We start from the raw sequence: 15,394 nt of genomic DNA, 5'->3' as shown, positions 1-15,394 counted from the left end.
TATGCAGAGTAAATGAGCTTACTTATGACAAGTTAAGAATCTGAAAGTCATATTTGAAATTCTTTATTTCTTGGTAATTAATCTGGAGGCTGATTCCCTTTTATACCAAATTTGATATGGTTTTCATCGTATTTAGATACGACCTTGATCGCTAGTACCAATCAGCGTTAGGGGCTAATACTGATTAGTATTGAATATTGATCAATGAATGCTATAAGCAGTCGACTGATTAGGTATTTCACTCGCACTAAGTAGTGCGTGTGAGATGCCTGATGTTTCACGGTCGTATCAAAATAAGATGAAATGTATGTCTTTTTTTAAAACAGAATTGGCTTCCTGTACTGTCTTGCTCCTGTCCATTAATACTTATTAATATACTTAAATTAGCTTTTTCAAAATATTATACGTTACGTTTTTATAATCTTCCACTGGGTCATTGTTATTATTGGGCTCTACAAGGCGATATGTGGCAAACATTTTGTTTAGGTCCTCTACATTCTCAGTATTTAACTAAGCAATTGTAATTAAATAAATAAATGAATAAAATATTTCAAAATAGTTCCACTGAACGTTGGATAGCCCTTTTAGGGCCACTTCCACAATCCCACTAACCCAGGGTTAAGCGGTTAAACCGTTAAATCAGTGTCAAATTGTACTGATAAGTGATAACCATGGTAACATCAGGTTTAACTGGTTAACCCCGGGTTAGTGGGATGGTGCAAGTGGCACTTAGGAATGAAATAGGAATACACGGCAAGCTGAGAAACGTTGAACGAGTTTTCTCAGCAAGATAACAAATACCTAGGCCACGGCCGCTTAGTCACTAATAAACGGGTATTACTGAAATAGGATTCCGCTAAGCTATGAAAATTAAATGCTCTGCTCTCAAATTCAAATTATCCTGAGATGAAAATTAAATAAAAGCGGAGCGGCCTGTAAATTTGAACCGAGAAGTTTTCTGTACCTATATTTGGCTAAATTTCCCCGGTGGCCAAGCGGATTGTACAATGTACACAAATCTATTTTATGGGTAGCATTTTGCCATTTGAACCCACGTTAACGCCGCCAAAATGTACGCCGAAATAATTATAGTGACCATGAAATGTTGGATACATGATTAAATCCAAAACCGAGCAAAATAATCTGCTTTCTCCTATATATTAAAAGGAACACGTTTTGGCAGGCACACAATCCTATGGTCAAAGCTTGTTAGTCATAGACTAGGAATCCTCTAGACCGAGTTTAGAGCAATTAAGTATTTCATGCAACCGATGATGCCAAAAATGCGGGGGTGCGCGGGACGAGGTGAGCGAAGTCCCGTGCCGTGATTGGTCCGTTCAAAGACGTCCGGACGTCACACAAAGACACTTTCGACTCGAACATGGAGTAAAACTACCGTAGTTATGCGTGGCAGAGGTGGTAGGGCGACTATGATCAGTCTGGAGGATGTTTTGTAGAGATGCAACGGATAGTTGTTTGGCCGGATACCGGATATTCGGCCTAAACATCGACCGGATATCCGGTATCAGGCCGCCAAATATTCGGCCAGCGGAACTATACCTACATTTCGGTTTTTCAGGTGCGCATTCTGCAGATTCGACCTGTTCCCTAGTAAACGTTCGCGCGGACTCATTTCTAGGTACGAAACTAGTGCGCGTGTAAGTCAGTGGAATGATTAAATTGTTTTAAAATAGTAGACAAGTACAATTATGACAGTGTCTGTTTCTTAAATCCAATTGGTTTACTCCGAAATAAAGCAATGTTACTATCCGGTATCCGGCCGGATAGTAGGTCTCTATCCGGTATCCGGCCGTATAGTAAAATAATGGCCGGATAGGCCGGATACCGTTTAGTAACCGGATATCCGGTGCATCTCTAATGTTTTGTCTGTGTTGTTAGTTTACCGGGCACACGGTGTTTAAACCTGGATACGTTGGCGCTGGGCCAGCGTGTCGATGCAGGATCTTGCCCCAAAGAGGCACTTCCACGTGGAAATTATAACCGCCATTAACATAATCACATCTTACGCGCATTACCAGTGATGCCAACTTGGCATAATTGATGCCAGATCTGGCATATTTTCACTTGCTTTGGCACCAACATTTTCCATTTAGCATCTGGCATATATTTTAGCATAATTTAGTCTAAGCCAAGTTTGCACCAACTTGGCAGCAACAATATGCGCCATCGCCTTATGTGGTTCATATTTTCATATGAATTTTGACTTTTGTGGACAGATGGACGTCGACGGACTATATAAAGTTGGTCAAGCAGATCTTGTCAGCAGAAAAAGGCGGCAAATTTGAAAAATGTATGTGTTTTAAGTATCTAATTTCAAGTTGACATTTTAGCATTTTTTTTAGCATATTTCAAAAAACTTTGGCATAATTATGGCATAATCTAGACATTAGTCTAGCATTTTTTCAAAATCCGAGTTGGCAACACTTTCGGATAATGTATGCGTTTAGCGTGCGTGTGATAGACAATGTAATCTTGACGCCACAATTGTAAATGATACGGTTAATGAGAGTGTACCGACGTTATTTTTTGAACCAGTAAATAACATCGAATTTAAAGCTGTTGTGATACATACTAACATTGAATAATTTGTCGCGCGAGTGACTATAGTTCGTTTTTTTTAGCATTAGAAAGAATTTCGCAGAAGTAAGCTTGTGGTTCCAAATCCGGCACTTTTAGCGGTAATAATTTGAAGTAAATTATATGTATTGACCGTGCTACATTAGATAATTCAATAATTATTAACAATTAAAGAGCCTGATAAAAACTGTACGCTTACTTCTGTGGAGTTCTTTCTAATGCTAAAAAAAACGAACTATAAAAACAAGTGAGTTTAAACATAAATAATTATTAGATAAACGCAAAAGACTATATTTAGGTATGTAGAGAGAGAGTATATATTATTTATATTTATGTATGAAGGTGATGATAATAGGTGTAGGTGATGATAGGTCATTCATCACTTCACTTTCTAGGGGAATGTAAAGAGTGACAGATGTACAATTTTTTTTTTCTTTGTATAGTGTACGAATGCCAATAACGAATACGGTACACAACGAAATTTTAAAAGTTATGATATTCATAAAATATAATAAGATTCCTGAAATGCCAACTTGCCAACGTGTGTTTGAAAACATGTTTTTGTACAAGATCTACTCCTGTTGTTAGGTAAACAAGAGGATTTATAGAATATAACTACGTCATTAACATAAATGAATAAAAAAGTCGTCATAGAATGTTAGCTTTTATTATATTTACCTTTTGCAAATAAATAGTACTTTACACGCGCTATTATTTACACCAAATAGTATATTAAGTATTACGTTTATTACAGCAACCTGCATAAAACTATAACATTACCGTAGTAGATTAGTATTTCCAGTTCTTCTCCGCAGCAAGACCGGCAATGCAGTAAGATGTATTTTTATAGCCACAAGTCATGAGCGAAGGTGACGTCTGCCCGCCGTATTCCTTTGTCTCTCGGTTATAATTATACACTGTCAGGTACACTATGTATTGTATTAATGGTGTTTAAAACAATACGTCCGCAATCGATTTAGTTCCGTCTTTACGTAAGTGCACGTGTGTAGTAAAACCAGTAATGTGTTCGAGTAAAGTCTTTATATTTTATAATCATTGTTGAGCGTACGTTAAGGTTGTAAAATTAAATGTTAAGGTTGCTTTTATTTAATTAGTTATACTTATGTCTTAAACGGTCGTCGGTTTCAACATAAAACGGAAAATTAAAGGTAATTTCCACTTTAAATTACACGATTAAACGAATGTGAGAAGTGTGACTTAGCGGCCTTACTTTCCATCAGGTTTCATTCGCGTTTTCGATTTGTTAATTTAGCAATAACCTCGAACTTAATATTTTAAGTCAAAATTGCTACAAACCTATTTAGTGGTTTGTATGGAGGTCGGCCGTCCCCTTTCCTCTTAATAATACAATATGAACTGAGTTACCCAAACATAACAAGCGCGTCCGGTACCAGAATACCGGACCCATTCAGTTTGAGATGATATAATGTCGTTAAGCACGCCCGCCCCTGTAAGTTGCACCCCGAGACGGCATGGCACGGATCCAAGTGCTGCCCGACGTTATTAAATAGCCGCCCCTTATCTAAGCAACCGGCCAACCAGATTCCAAATCAGCGTTATCGGCCCTGTTTGATATTCCATCCTGTTTGATATTACACGATTTTATTCAATTAATATCAATTCCTAATATTCCTACTTAATATTACAAATGCGAAAGTAACTCTCTGCCCGGTTCGAACTTTAAGATACGTCAATTAATAGATCTAGAAACGATATGGATTAGATATGTCTATGTCAAAAGTGACGTTTTTGTTTGAAGAAACGTCACATTTGACACTGACCAATTCGTTTCTAGATCTATTAATTGATCAATTATCATTATAATATTTATAATTCCACGCAGACAAAGTCGCAGGTAGCAGCTATAGTTCGTTTTTTTAGCATTAGAAATAAGGTAAACAATCTTGATGTGTCTTTTAATTGATAAACACATCTTAAAAATAAGTTACGGCAAATATGTAACAATTATGAATCTAATACAATCATTTATATTCTTTTGCTTTCATAAGTAATAGTTTTTGATTTTTAAAAAGCGTTCTTCAATTAAAAGACATGTCAAGATCGCTTACCTTCTTGCAAGTTCTTTCTAATGCTAAAAAAAACGAACTATAGTTCTATTTAACATTTAAAACGTTTTGAACACCTATTAAATCATAATTTTAGTAGGTCTATTTACCGGGAATTCATTTTGTTTATCTTTCTTGTTCCGATGTTTCGACGCAAATTACACTGGTCTTGTTCACGGATAACTAATCTCCCAGCAAACAGAGATTTATGCAACTATTTAATACCTGGAAAAAAAGTATATTGAATTGACGTGTTTGTTTTTGAATTGATTATGTCTACCCCCAACTTTTTCATAGATTTATCGACGAATTATAACCTGCGTCGAAACGTCGTCAACAAAGGAAAACAAAACAAATTCGCGATAGACCCGCTAAAAAATATGATTTAATAAAATCAAGTCTTACTAAATTTTTATTGTAAGATTGTACAAGGAAGATTTCCGGCGATTTCCAAACTTGTGAACTGAAAACGGTGAGGTAAATTGGATAACGTTGTTAAAATGAAACTCCCGCTAAAGAGCATTGTGTTGTAAATTTGGACCTTTCTAAGTTTGGTTGGGATCTAATGTACGGTTTATTGAAAATTCACAGTCATTCCCAACTAATTATACGAGCTTAAGAGCCAACAGGAGTGGTCATTTCTCCATACAAACGTACTCCTCGTTTTCCTCCGTGGTTTTTGAAGCTAGAGCAATGATTTTTTCAACACAGATTAATATTGTCAATATCTGTGTCGGACCGTTTTGCTTTTTTTAATATTTTTGTTTCTTAAGGCGCTAGAGCCCTTCAAAAATGGCCAAAATGGCCTAATTGACTATGCCGCAATGAGAGGCGTGGCATTCAAAACTGATATCAATTAGCCAAAAAAGCAAAACGGTCCGACACAGATAATTTCATAATCATTTAGAGTTCCAAATTTGGTTACCATTGGTTAAGTTTTGGAGGAGGAAACAGAGGAGTGCGAAACCTCGATTTTTAAGATTTTTACGCAGGATTTTTCGCCTTGTCCTTATCGCACTACTTTTAGGTGCCGCTTCCGTTAGCGAGACGGGTATATTGACCTAAAATGTTTAAAACTCAGCTCCTGTTTCGTCTTAATTCAGTTGATTAATAGTCTTAATTGTACTTTATCGCAAGTTAATTTAATGTAATTACAACTGCCTTACCTATGTAAACAATTATATCCGAGTTTACATTATTAGGATTACGCGTGAAATGAGCCGTGTTTTTAAACTTGCTTAGGGTGATTATTACTTAAAACTAATAGTAATTATTCTGACTAATTAATGTATTGTGCTGTATTTTAGTTGTTTTGTTTTGATTACTCATAGATTTGTATTTGATGTTTAATAAATGTTAAGGAATGGATTATTTATATGTGTATCAATTTTATTTGGTTAGGTTATTAATTATTGTATTTTGAAACATCTTTATTTCGTAATTTATGATTGTTAACTATATGATTGTAACAATAATGAATAAATTTGTAATTAAAAATTGTAAGGAATAGTGTATCTACTGACAAACAATAAGTAATTTATTTAGAATAAATCATTACCTAATTCAGGAAAATGTGTAGATGAAGAATATTGAAGCAAGAAACTTTTTTATTGTTTACATTTACAAATTTGATTTTTTGATTGAGATTTGATTGTAAAGCCTGTTATCCTGTAAACGTGAGAATCTTATCCACTCCGCCATTTTTTATAAGACTGTACTATTAGAGTTTGTATCTCTGCTCATCGCGATATTTATCCGCTACTCCATTTTTTTATAAGACGCTACGATCAGTTTGAATTTGTATCTTTGTTCATCGCGATATTTATCTGTTACTGTTACCAGAGGGCCTACCACGAACCACGTTCGACGTGTTGCCTGCCTCTCACACTTACGTACGAATTTACAAGTGCGACAGAGAGGCAACACGTCGAACGTAGTTCGCGGTAGGCCCTCTGACTTGAAATAGAGTTGTCCGGTAGCTTGGACAAATGGCTGGAGCGATCCATCATCGCGACGCGCCGTTGCATCACTCCGTTAATAGGTCAATGTTTCGACAGAGCGGCCTCGACTTTATGCCGCGTTCACACATCTGCGCTCGTCTTCGTGTCACTCGATGAAGCGTTTACGTCTGTATGCTTAAGGTTCCGTCACACAGGCGCGTTTTCCGGGCGGGCTGTGAGCGTTTTATAATATATGTAAATATGGCTCACGCGCCGCTCGGAAAACGGAAAACACGCCTGAGTGACGAAGCCTTTAAAGCGTTTTCACATTGTCCGATACGATATCGGTAGTCGAATGACCCGTGGAAAAAACAGCCGCTAGAGAGTGCTCTATGACGTAAAGTAATTAATTGAATTGATGCTCTAAAATAAAAATACGCAATATTAATTTAAAAAAAATAGGTAATTATTATTACCTATTTTTATTTAATTATTTTGCACCGAGCGCATCGCCCTATACCAACTGGTTTTTTAAAAAGTCTGACATCCGTTTATATAGTTACGAAACTCCCAGTCTTAGTTATACTAAGGAGGCCGATTGTTTTTCATGGGTATCTCACGCACACCAAAAATTTGACTGTTTCATATGAAACTAACTATATTTACTTGACTAGACGTTGATAACATACAGTTTGTTTTTGAGACTGAATATAATAATTTATGTTTTCCATATTATTTTTACACATTCTTTAAATGCAACTTTCAATCAGTCTATAATAAATCATAATTGCTTAGCAATCGCCCCAGTTTAGTGATAAATAATGATAATAATCGAGTACTTTTAATTAACTGCCAGTCATCTCTTAAAATATCAAACAAGTCAGCTATTTATGCCGTCCTATTCATAAAGTTAAGCCATTTTTTATTTTTAGATACGCGAATTACAATCTTGTTACTGAATTTAATACACTACTGATTTAGATTAGTTTTTGATATATAATCATTAAAAACAACAAATACCTTATTGTTTCTCGTTTATATTGTTAATCTTGGTTCCGTGTTTTCAAACAATTAAATGTGTCAATTTAACACCTGCTTGCGGCATTGATTAAATATTTCAAAAGGCAACCTTGTCAAAACTATTCACCGTCAAGATCTGTGGTAACATCACAATTGTCGATACTTGTACCTATACAGGGTGATTCAGGAGACGTGAGCAGGACTAACACTGCACATTTCGTAAATTATAAGCAACTGTTCCGTATCATGAGGTTAACGTTAATTTTCTAGTAGTGTTGAAAAAAAAAGTTATTAATTTATTTACGACATGCATGGTCACCTTAAAATTAGAATACTAAACTACCGATATTCTGCGTCAAATTGAATGTCATCACGGTTGGTTACTTTTGAAAACTCGTATCTCACTCAAGTTTGACAGTTTATTTTCTTCGTAATCAAAATGCTGTCATTACGGTTAAAGAGGTTTTAAGTTTATTAATTAGGTCTTGTAGGGGTGACCATGATTGTAGAGAATTAAATTTGCTCTCACCAAAATGTAAAAAAAACAGGAAAAAGTGTGGTTGTTTCATCTAAATACGACGATGATCGATCAATTATCAGTTACTGAGTATGTAGGATTAGTCCTGCTCACGTCTCATGAATCACCCTGTATAGCTTTATACCTACTATACTTTGCAAAGCTGTACAGACAAGGTTACAATGATTAGAGACGTGCGAATTGAATAGCGTCCGTTTTATTTTAACACAGCCATTGTGTTTAGAGCTCATAGGAAATATCACACTCAGACGTTGATAAGACATGATAATAACAGAGTTTTTTTTTAATTCTGTTTATGTAAAACTTTGGGTTTGTTTATATAAAATGTAAAACTACGAATATTTAACTGACTTAATTCTTGACGTCATTACGTCACATTTTACGTTGAATGAAGAGCTTTTCAATCAATGAACAAGGCGACTTTCAGTGACGTAGTGAAATAAATAGCTGTTGGTAGGTGATAAAATAAGGAGTAAAATTATTGACAGCCGATTCTATTACTCTCTGTCTCTCTTTTTATACATATATACAATTGAGTACAATCCACGGCCACTCTCATCCAGCTCTTTCCTTCCGACGATCGTTATTGCAACCATGCACTTACTTAGTTCTTGTCCTTAGTTCGAAAATGTTTCTAAGTCTACCAGTAAATATGTATCTTAAATAAATCTATGTCCAATCTTTTCTTAAATCGATATTTTGATGATATTTTAGTTGTCTGGTAGACCACCAAATTACCCGATATAACATTAAAATATGCATACACCTCATCAAAAATATGTCCAAAGGAATTGGGCAATTGAAACGTTATATTGACTCAAATACAACTCGCCTATTGCCACTTCAGCTTAAGGTTCCGTCACACAGGCGCGTTTTCCGGGCGGGACGTGAGTGCGGCGTGAGCGTTTTATATGTAAAGGCGGCGCGCCCCGCTCACGCGACGCCCGCGAAACGCGCCTGTGTGACGGAGCCTTTATAAATCCGATGGGTTACGTATATGTATAAGAGTACCAGTTGAATGAATTGAATGAAAGGTAAGTATAGAACGTTTCGAATGTTACCTGGATGCGGATGAGTGTGGACGTGTTCGGCCGGAGGCTGCATGGACGACAGGGCTGAGAGGGGCGTGTAGCGGGCCCCATCTTCACGGGAACAGCCCTCCTGGAATATCATACAAGGTAAGAAAAATGTCATACGTCAACACATTTATATATTTTTTTATAATGTGAGCAAAAAATGTGACGCTTTTATTCTACCGATGATAGTTATAATAGGATACAGATACTAAATATGCACTACGATTTCAACCATCCATGGTAACCTTTTGTATCTTTTGTTTTACGAGAGACTATTCAGAGTCGGGTATATCTATTTGTCAACATACATACGTTGATGCATAAAAATGTGTAGAAAGTAGGTGTACATAGCAGTGGCACATACGTTTAAAAAGCGTTTTTAAAGTAGGTACACGACATAGCAAAAAAACTTTACACTAAACAGTTAGAAAAACAGCGCTGTCAATAGAATTGTTATACTTTGTTTTTCCTTCCCAGGCATGTTGTGTGCCTCAAGAATTTTCTCATCGTCCCGCCGCAAACGGAAGTAGGAGTAAAACGTAAATCGTTGTGTAATGTGGCAGTTAAGACGGAACGCCGTATTTTGCCCCGAGCTGCTAAAAGCGTCAATGTTAAGATTGTTAAGCAGCTATTTTCCACAACTTCATCCGCTCGGCAATTGTTCGGTCCCGTCGAGCACTTTTCGTCAATCTAATAAATAGTATGATCTAATAAGTTTGCTCGATAATTTCGCTTTCATTTGTTTATCTTTTAAGTAGTCTTTAACAGTAATGTTTTTTTTTTTTAATTCATGTAAAGAATCGGACTCGGATATGGTTTGTCAAGAAAAAGTAAAACAAAAACCAACATGCGTTAGGTCGTATCAAAGTACTACTAATGAAGGATAAATTAAAGCGCTTGGATTGAATATTAATTGCAAAGCGGCAGTTAACTAAGAAGCTAAATTTATCAGAGAGGATCCTTGACGCCCTTGAGTGTTTAACATTACGTTAATAAGGTTTAACGCATCGAACGATATAATCTGCGTCAAGGGTAGAAAGACGGTTACTCCTTTCATGCGTAAATCTCACTTCAATTGATTACTTCTTTGCACTCGAAATTCGTCGTTTACAGTATACACAAAAGGTTTAGTTTCCCGCGTATCTTTAGGCACGTAAGCGATGAAGGATAATGTGTACGAGTATAGGGATGAAGTCCCGAGGCGTGTTTACATAGAACTTACTTCATTACCGGGTATTAATGAGAGTCGAGCCGCCGGCGGGCGAGCTATCCTTATTTACATGCTCCGATTTGCTGACTTTTAGCCGATAGTTGATCTTTATTTGCATTTTGTTGGCAAGCCAAGAACAATTATACAAGCGGGTTGGCAGATTAGTGAAAGTTTTAACTACGTATTTCGCTTACCTTGTCGCAATTTGCAGTTGCCGTTGTCTGGGTGTGACTGGTTGAGGATATACGATATTGCATCCCAGAAACGGTACAGAAGCCTTCGTGATGGTGTGTCGAATAAACTCCGGTAATTGTGACGTCAGTATCTTGGTTCACAATCACTTCGACCTTTTGCTTCCTATCCTTTGTTGTTGTATCGTCTTTTTCCTTTTTAGTTTCTTCGTTTTTTGCTTCCGACTTAACGCCGGAACTTACCCCGTTTTTTGGCTTCTGAGAAAAAGACTCATCGCTACAAGAATCCGACGTCGTGTCGTCCTTGCTAGATTTAGGTGATCGTTTTTCGTAACTGGCTGCCAATATAGCGGTGGCATTTAGACTCGCCATTCTTTTTTGTACAACCATGTCTTTTAGATCCATCACGACTTCATTTCGATTTCGTTTCTTTTTTACAGGCACTCCGGCAGTTTTCTTCATTTTGGCCGGAGGTTTTTCTGTATCAGATTTGCTTGATGATGCTTTAGGAGTGGATTTCTTCTTGTCAACATTGACAGTTTTCTTTTTAGATTCTAATTCACTGTCTTCGCTTGATGAGGTTGACGATTTGGGATCCCAATATTTCCCAGCGCTTCTTATTCCAGGCACTCCTCGTAAAGATCGTTGGACTGGTGGATTATCATCTGAGCTCTCTGAACTATCTTCCTTTTTATTGTCTTTCTTACTGTCGTAATCAGATTCAGATGTGGTCTCTCCTTGATTCATCTCTTTTGGTTTTGTTTCTTTCTTTTTAATTGTAGTGGCTTTAGATGTACTAGGTAGCACAGGCCTGTCAATGGTTTTCATAAGACCTAACTCCATATGTGTTCTACTTTCATTTTCGTAGAGACAGTGTACTTTAGCAATGGCGTTAAGTGAAGCCATTCTGTGCTTTTTAGGCCCCGACCACATAGATAATAGTTTTAGTCTCCTTTTACTGGGTTTTTCGCCTCCCAGTAAAATAGATTCATCTTTTAGGTCAATGAGAGAATCTTTAGAAAGTTCTTTTAATTCCTTGGAAGTATTTTTCTTAGCCCCATCAGTAATGCGTTTATATTTCTTAGCTTTAGTTTTCTTGCTCTTAGGTGAATCCGAACCAGAGGAGTCTTTTGAGTCATGGTCATCGTTTGATTCACTGTGACTTTCATCCGATGATGTATAATGGAATGATTTAGTGTTAAGAGCAAATTTAGATGTATCTATATCTTCATCTGATAGGCTACTTTTCTTATTTGACTTTTTCAGTTTAGAAGTTGTTTTCTTAGTAGGTGGGGATGTTTTAAGAGCTTTTTCTTTGTCACTCTTATTTATTACAGGCTCTTGATCAAGAAATTTAATTGGACTGAATGGTTTTCCTGTGATACTGGATTTACGTGCCACCATTTTGTAAGACTTACTGACTATTGGTTTTTCCTCAATTTCTTTGTCTATACTATCAACTGCAGATACAGCTAAGTTTGAGATTGCATCAATTTGAACAGTATTTAGCTCTTCATTACCTTTCTTGGCCTTTAGTTGTTTGACAACTTCTTCGATAGGGCGATGGGGCGAGTACTTCTTTTTCTCTAATTCTTTTTTGTCAATAATAGTTCCTTTTACTCTAGCAATCGGACGCACCCGACCTACATTCTTATTTACAGGACTTCGGAAGCCTGACAATATACTTTTAGGGGAATCTACTTTTTCGGTAAATGTATAGACATCAATTTCAGGACCAGGTGTCACCAATGTATTTAAGACGCTCTTTTCCTTAGTGTTTTCGTCTGTCTTTGTTTCGCACTTCATTGACAAAAATCTTTCAGAAACGCTAAGGCTGCCTTTAGAGTTTTTAAAACATTTGACATCAATATCAACTGTTCGTGGCGGTCGACTAGAAGTAAAAAATTTAGGGGGCCTTTCGACTTCAATTTTAGGTGATGTTTCAGTCGAATTTAACGCAGAGGTTTTCGGAAAAGTACTCGCTAAGCCACTATTATTGAAACATTCTTTATCATCGGGTTTTTCATCATAGGGGTTTTCAGCCTCATTTTTAGAATCGGCAATTATCTCTTTACTGTTTTCCCCGTATTCCTTACTTTTAGATTCTTGAGACATAATTTCGTCCTTTTTGTCATCTTTATCTGATCCTTCGAGTTTAGTTGCAGGTGTAGTTTTCTTTTTTTGTATTCCACTAGATTTCTTTAAAAGCGCTTTAGCTTTAGCAACTTTCGATGTTAGCTTTTTGGGTAAAGAAGAATTAATTTTGTACTTAATATTATCATTGTCATCCCCCTGTGTTGCCGTTATTAATTTAGATTTTGGTGGGGATTTGGGTTTTTTAGGACATTTTTTTGCCAAAACTTTCTTTATACTTGCTGTCCCTTTTGGAGACTCCTTTTTCTCCTTGGAATCCTTTTTTGTCTTTTTAGTAGGCGACTCACTACGCGATGAACTAGCTTTTGATGTTCCCGCTTTTGCTGAATCAGAGCTATAGCTTTTATCTGAATTAGAAGATTCATCCTCATCTTTCTGGTGGATAGCATCTTCTAATGTCTTTTTAGCGTTTCTCGATATGGTTTTATTCGCCAAATTCTTTCCCTTTTTGGGTATCACGAGTTTTTTCTTGACTTGTTTAGTATTGGATCGTGCCTTGAAAGCTGTTTTGCTTACAACTCCCTTCTTCAAAGTTTTTGATGCCTGTGACCGCATTTTCCGATGGGGTCAGATAATTTTTGTCGTCATTGACGGCCCGATGATGAAGTTCACATCCTAGAACAAAAGAAAACCCAGATAAGTAAGATAGAAATATTTTACAGTTAAATTAAATATGAAGATTAAATTTGATGGTATTATTCCACACCCGCTGAGCTGGAGAAATATATTCTATTAACTGAGCGTCTATCAAAGGCTGCAATCGTCATTAGGGTAAAAAAACCTTTTGTTGTCCGATTTGCCCCACGACAGATGTTTGGAGGTATCAAAGGTGTTCTTAAACCCGTAGTTACGCAACCGTGAATAGCAATTCTGTTAGAATGCCGCCAGATCCGCATAAAAAATTCAAGAATAATTTTTATATTAAAATTAAGAAAAGAGGTGAACTTTGAATTCTAATTCAAGTAATAAGAATCTGTTAAATATATTTAAATGTGTCACTTTTATTTAGTTAAATGTTACACAACATCAAACTTACAATAAAAAGTAACCTAAAATTAAAACTACCTACAAAACTAAAACGAAACCTAAAAATCTATCTTAAGAGAGCCCCTGAGGCATAGTGCCAAGCATGCTGGCAGCATTTCCTCGCTGAATCGCAACGCTTAATGTTTCACTTAGAGTCAATTTTATTGCAATAACAAAGGTTCCTGTAGGAAAAACTAAAGTAACAGCTTAAGACACATGATGAGACGACTGAATTGACTAATCATAACATACGCACTGATGCAATAAATAACGCTAACAAGCGCACGCCACAAAAAAGATAAATGGGCTACGAGCGAAATAATTCTTCTAAAAACAAACATCTGCCTATAAACATGTGCGCACGATCATATCAAAATGTTCACCACACACGAACAACCGTTTTTGTGTGTCCGACAGACGGATTACACACTGAAATACGATAAGGGTGTATCTGCCATTGAAATCTGAACATCCTTACACCCTTGTAGTCGGTGCGGCAAAATTATACCTGCCACGCGCTCCAGTCATTAGCTACAAAAAAACTGCATCTTATCATCTGCCATGCGCTTACAAATTTAGGACCATTATACTTCTACATAAGTTTGGTACTTTAGTCACGCCTCAGCACGAATTTCTTTATTTTCTGCTAAGAAACCAAACCGATAATTTTTTTATTAAACCATTATCTAAAACGTAACTGATATGTTTGTATATGCATAGGTATTATCAGTCAGTCATTAAGTGAATTTCGTGACCTTAATTAAGAATTGAATTTTTAGTTGTACTTGAAAACTATGACAAACAACCGATGGAAACCATCGCGAGCGCGGACTCATGAGTCATGGCCGTTTTCTATGTATATAAGTATGTATTATCTAAGTATATAACATAACATGTATATTGTCGTCTAGTACCAATAGGACAAGTTTTGCTTAGTTTAGGGCTAGGCCGATCTGTGTAAGAATGTCCCCAAATATTTATCTATTTCATTTATTTACTTCTGGAATCCTGGTTTTTGCAGAATTGGACAATGTATTTTTTGTCATATACTTACACGTTGCTCTTGCTCAAGTTTTCTAACGGGTTAAAAGGACCAAACAATAAAACTTCAAACCTCATTGTTTACACAACAGTATTTTGTGAGATGAAGATGTCCGGAAGGAAACAAAAAGGAAGGCCATAAAAAAGCATTGTCCAGTTTGGATACCGACGCAGGTCCGAAAGCGATGCCCGAACTATTCCAATAAAAGTTTAAAACGCTTGCCCGGCCTTTTCACGGATGTTATTATTTGTTCATGTACTTACAATTGTATATGAACAGTATTACCATCGCCCACGCTGTTAAGTATCCATCGGTGGACCTTATTACAAAAGGCATAAGGTCCATCGATGGACAGTTAAGAGTGTTCATGACTACTCTAAACCAATTTAATGTATATTTAGCTAAACATTCATTTACTACAAAGATTTACAATACCAACGTGCTTTGTTGCACGTTCCATTCAACTTAGCAATTCCTTAACTTTCCATTACTACACTAGTAATACTAACATT

At 36.4% G+C, this 15,394-nt stretch overlaps 1 protein-coding gene across 1 annotated transcript in view; it reads right to left on the bottom strand.

The window, feature by feature from the left end:
• Window positions 1-15,394, bottom strand: part of LOC134671578 (uncharacterized) — a 296,112-nt gene that overhangs the window by 223,169 nt on the left and 57,549 nt on the right. Inside the window, exons 2-3 of the mRNA XM_063529438.1 lie at window positions 10,664-13,429; window positions 9,245-9,344 (exon numbers count right to left, since the gene is read on the bottom strand). Coding sequence (XP_063385508.1) covers window positions 9,245-9,344; window positions 10,664-13,369 — 2,806 coding nt within the window. The 5' untranslated portion in view covers window positions 13,370-13,429. The remainder of the gene's footprint in view (window positions 1-9,244; window positions 9,345-10,663; window positions 13,430-15,394) is intronic.

Source organism: Cydia fagiglandana, chromosome 15, assembly GCF_963556715.1.
Source record: "Cydia fagiglandana chromosome 15, ilCydFagi1.1, whole genome shotgun sequence".
In the NCBI taxonomy this organism is placed as follows: Eukaryota; Metazoa; Arthropoda; class Insecta; order Lepidoptera; family Tortricidae; genus Cydia; species Cydia fagiglandana.
This window is presented reverse-complemented; position numbering and strand designations above follow the sequence as displayed.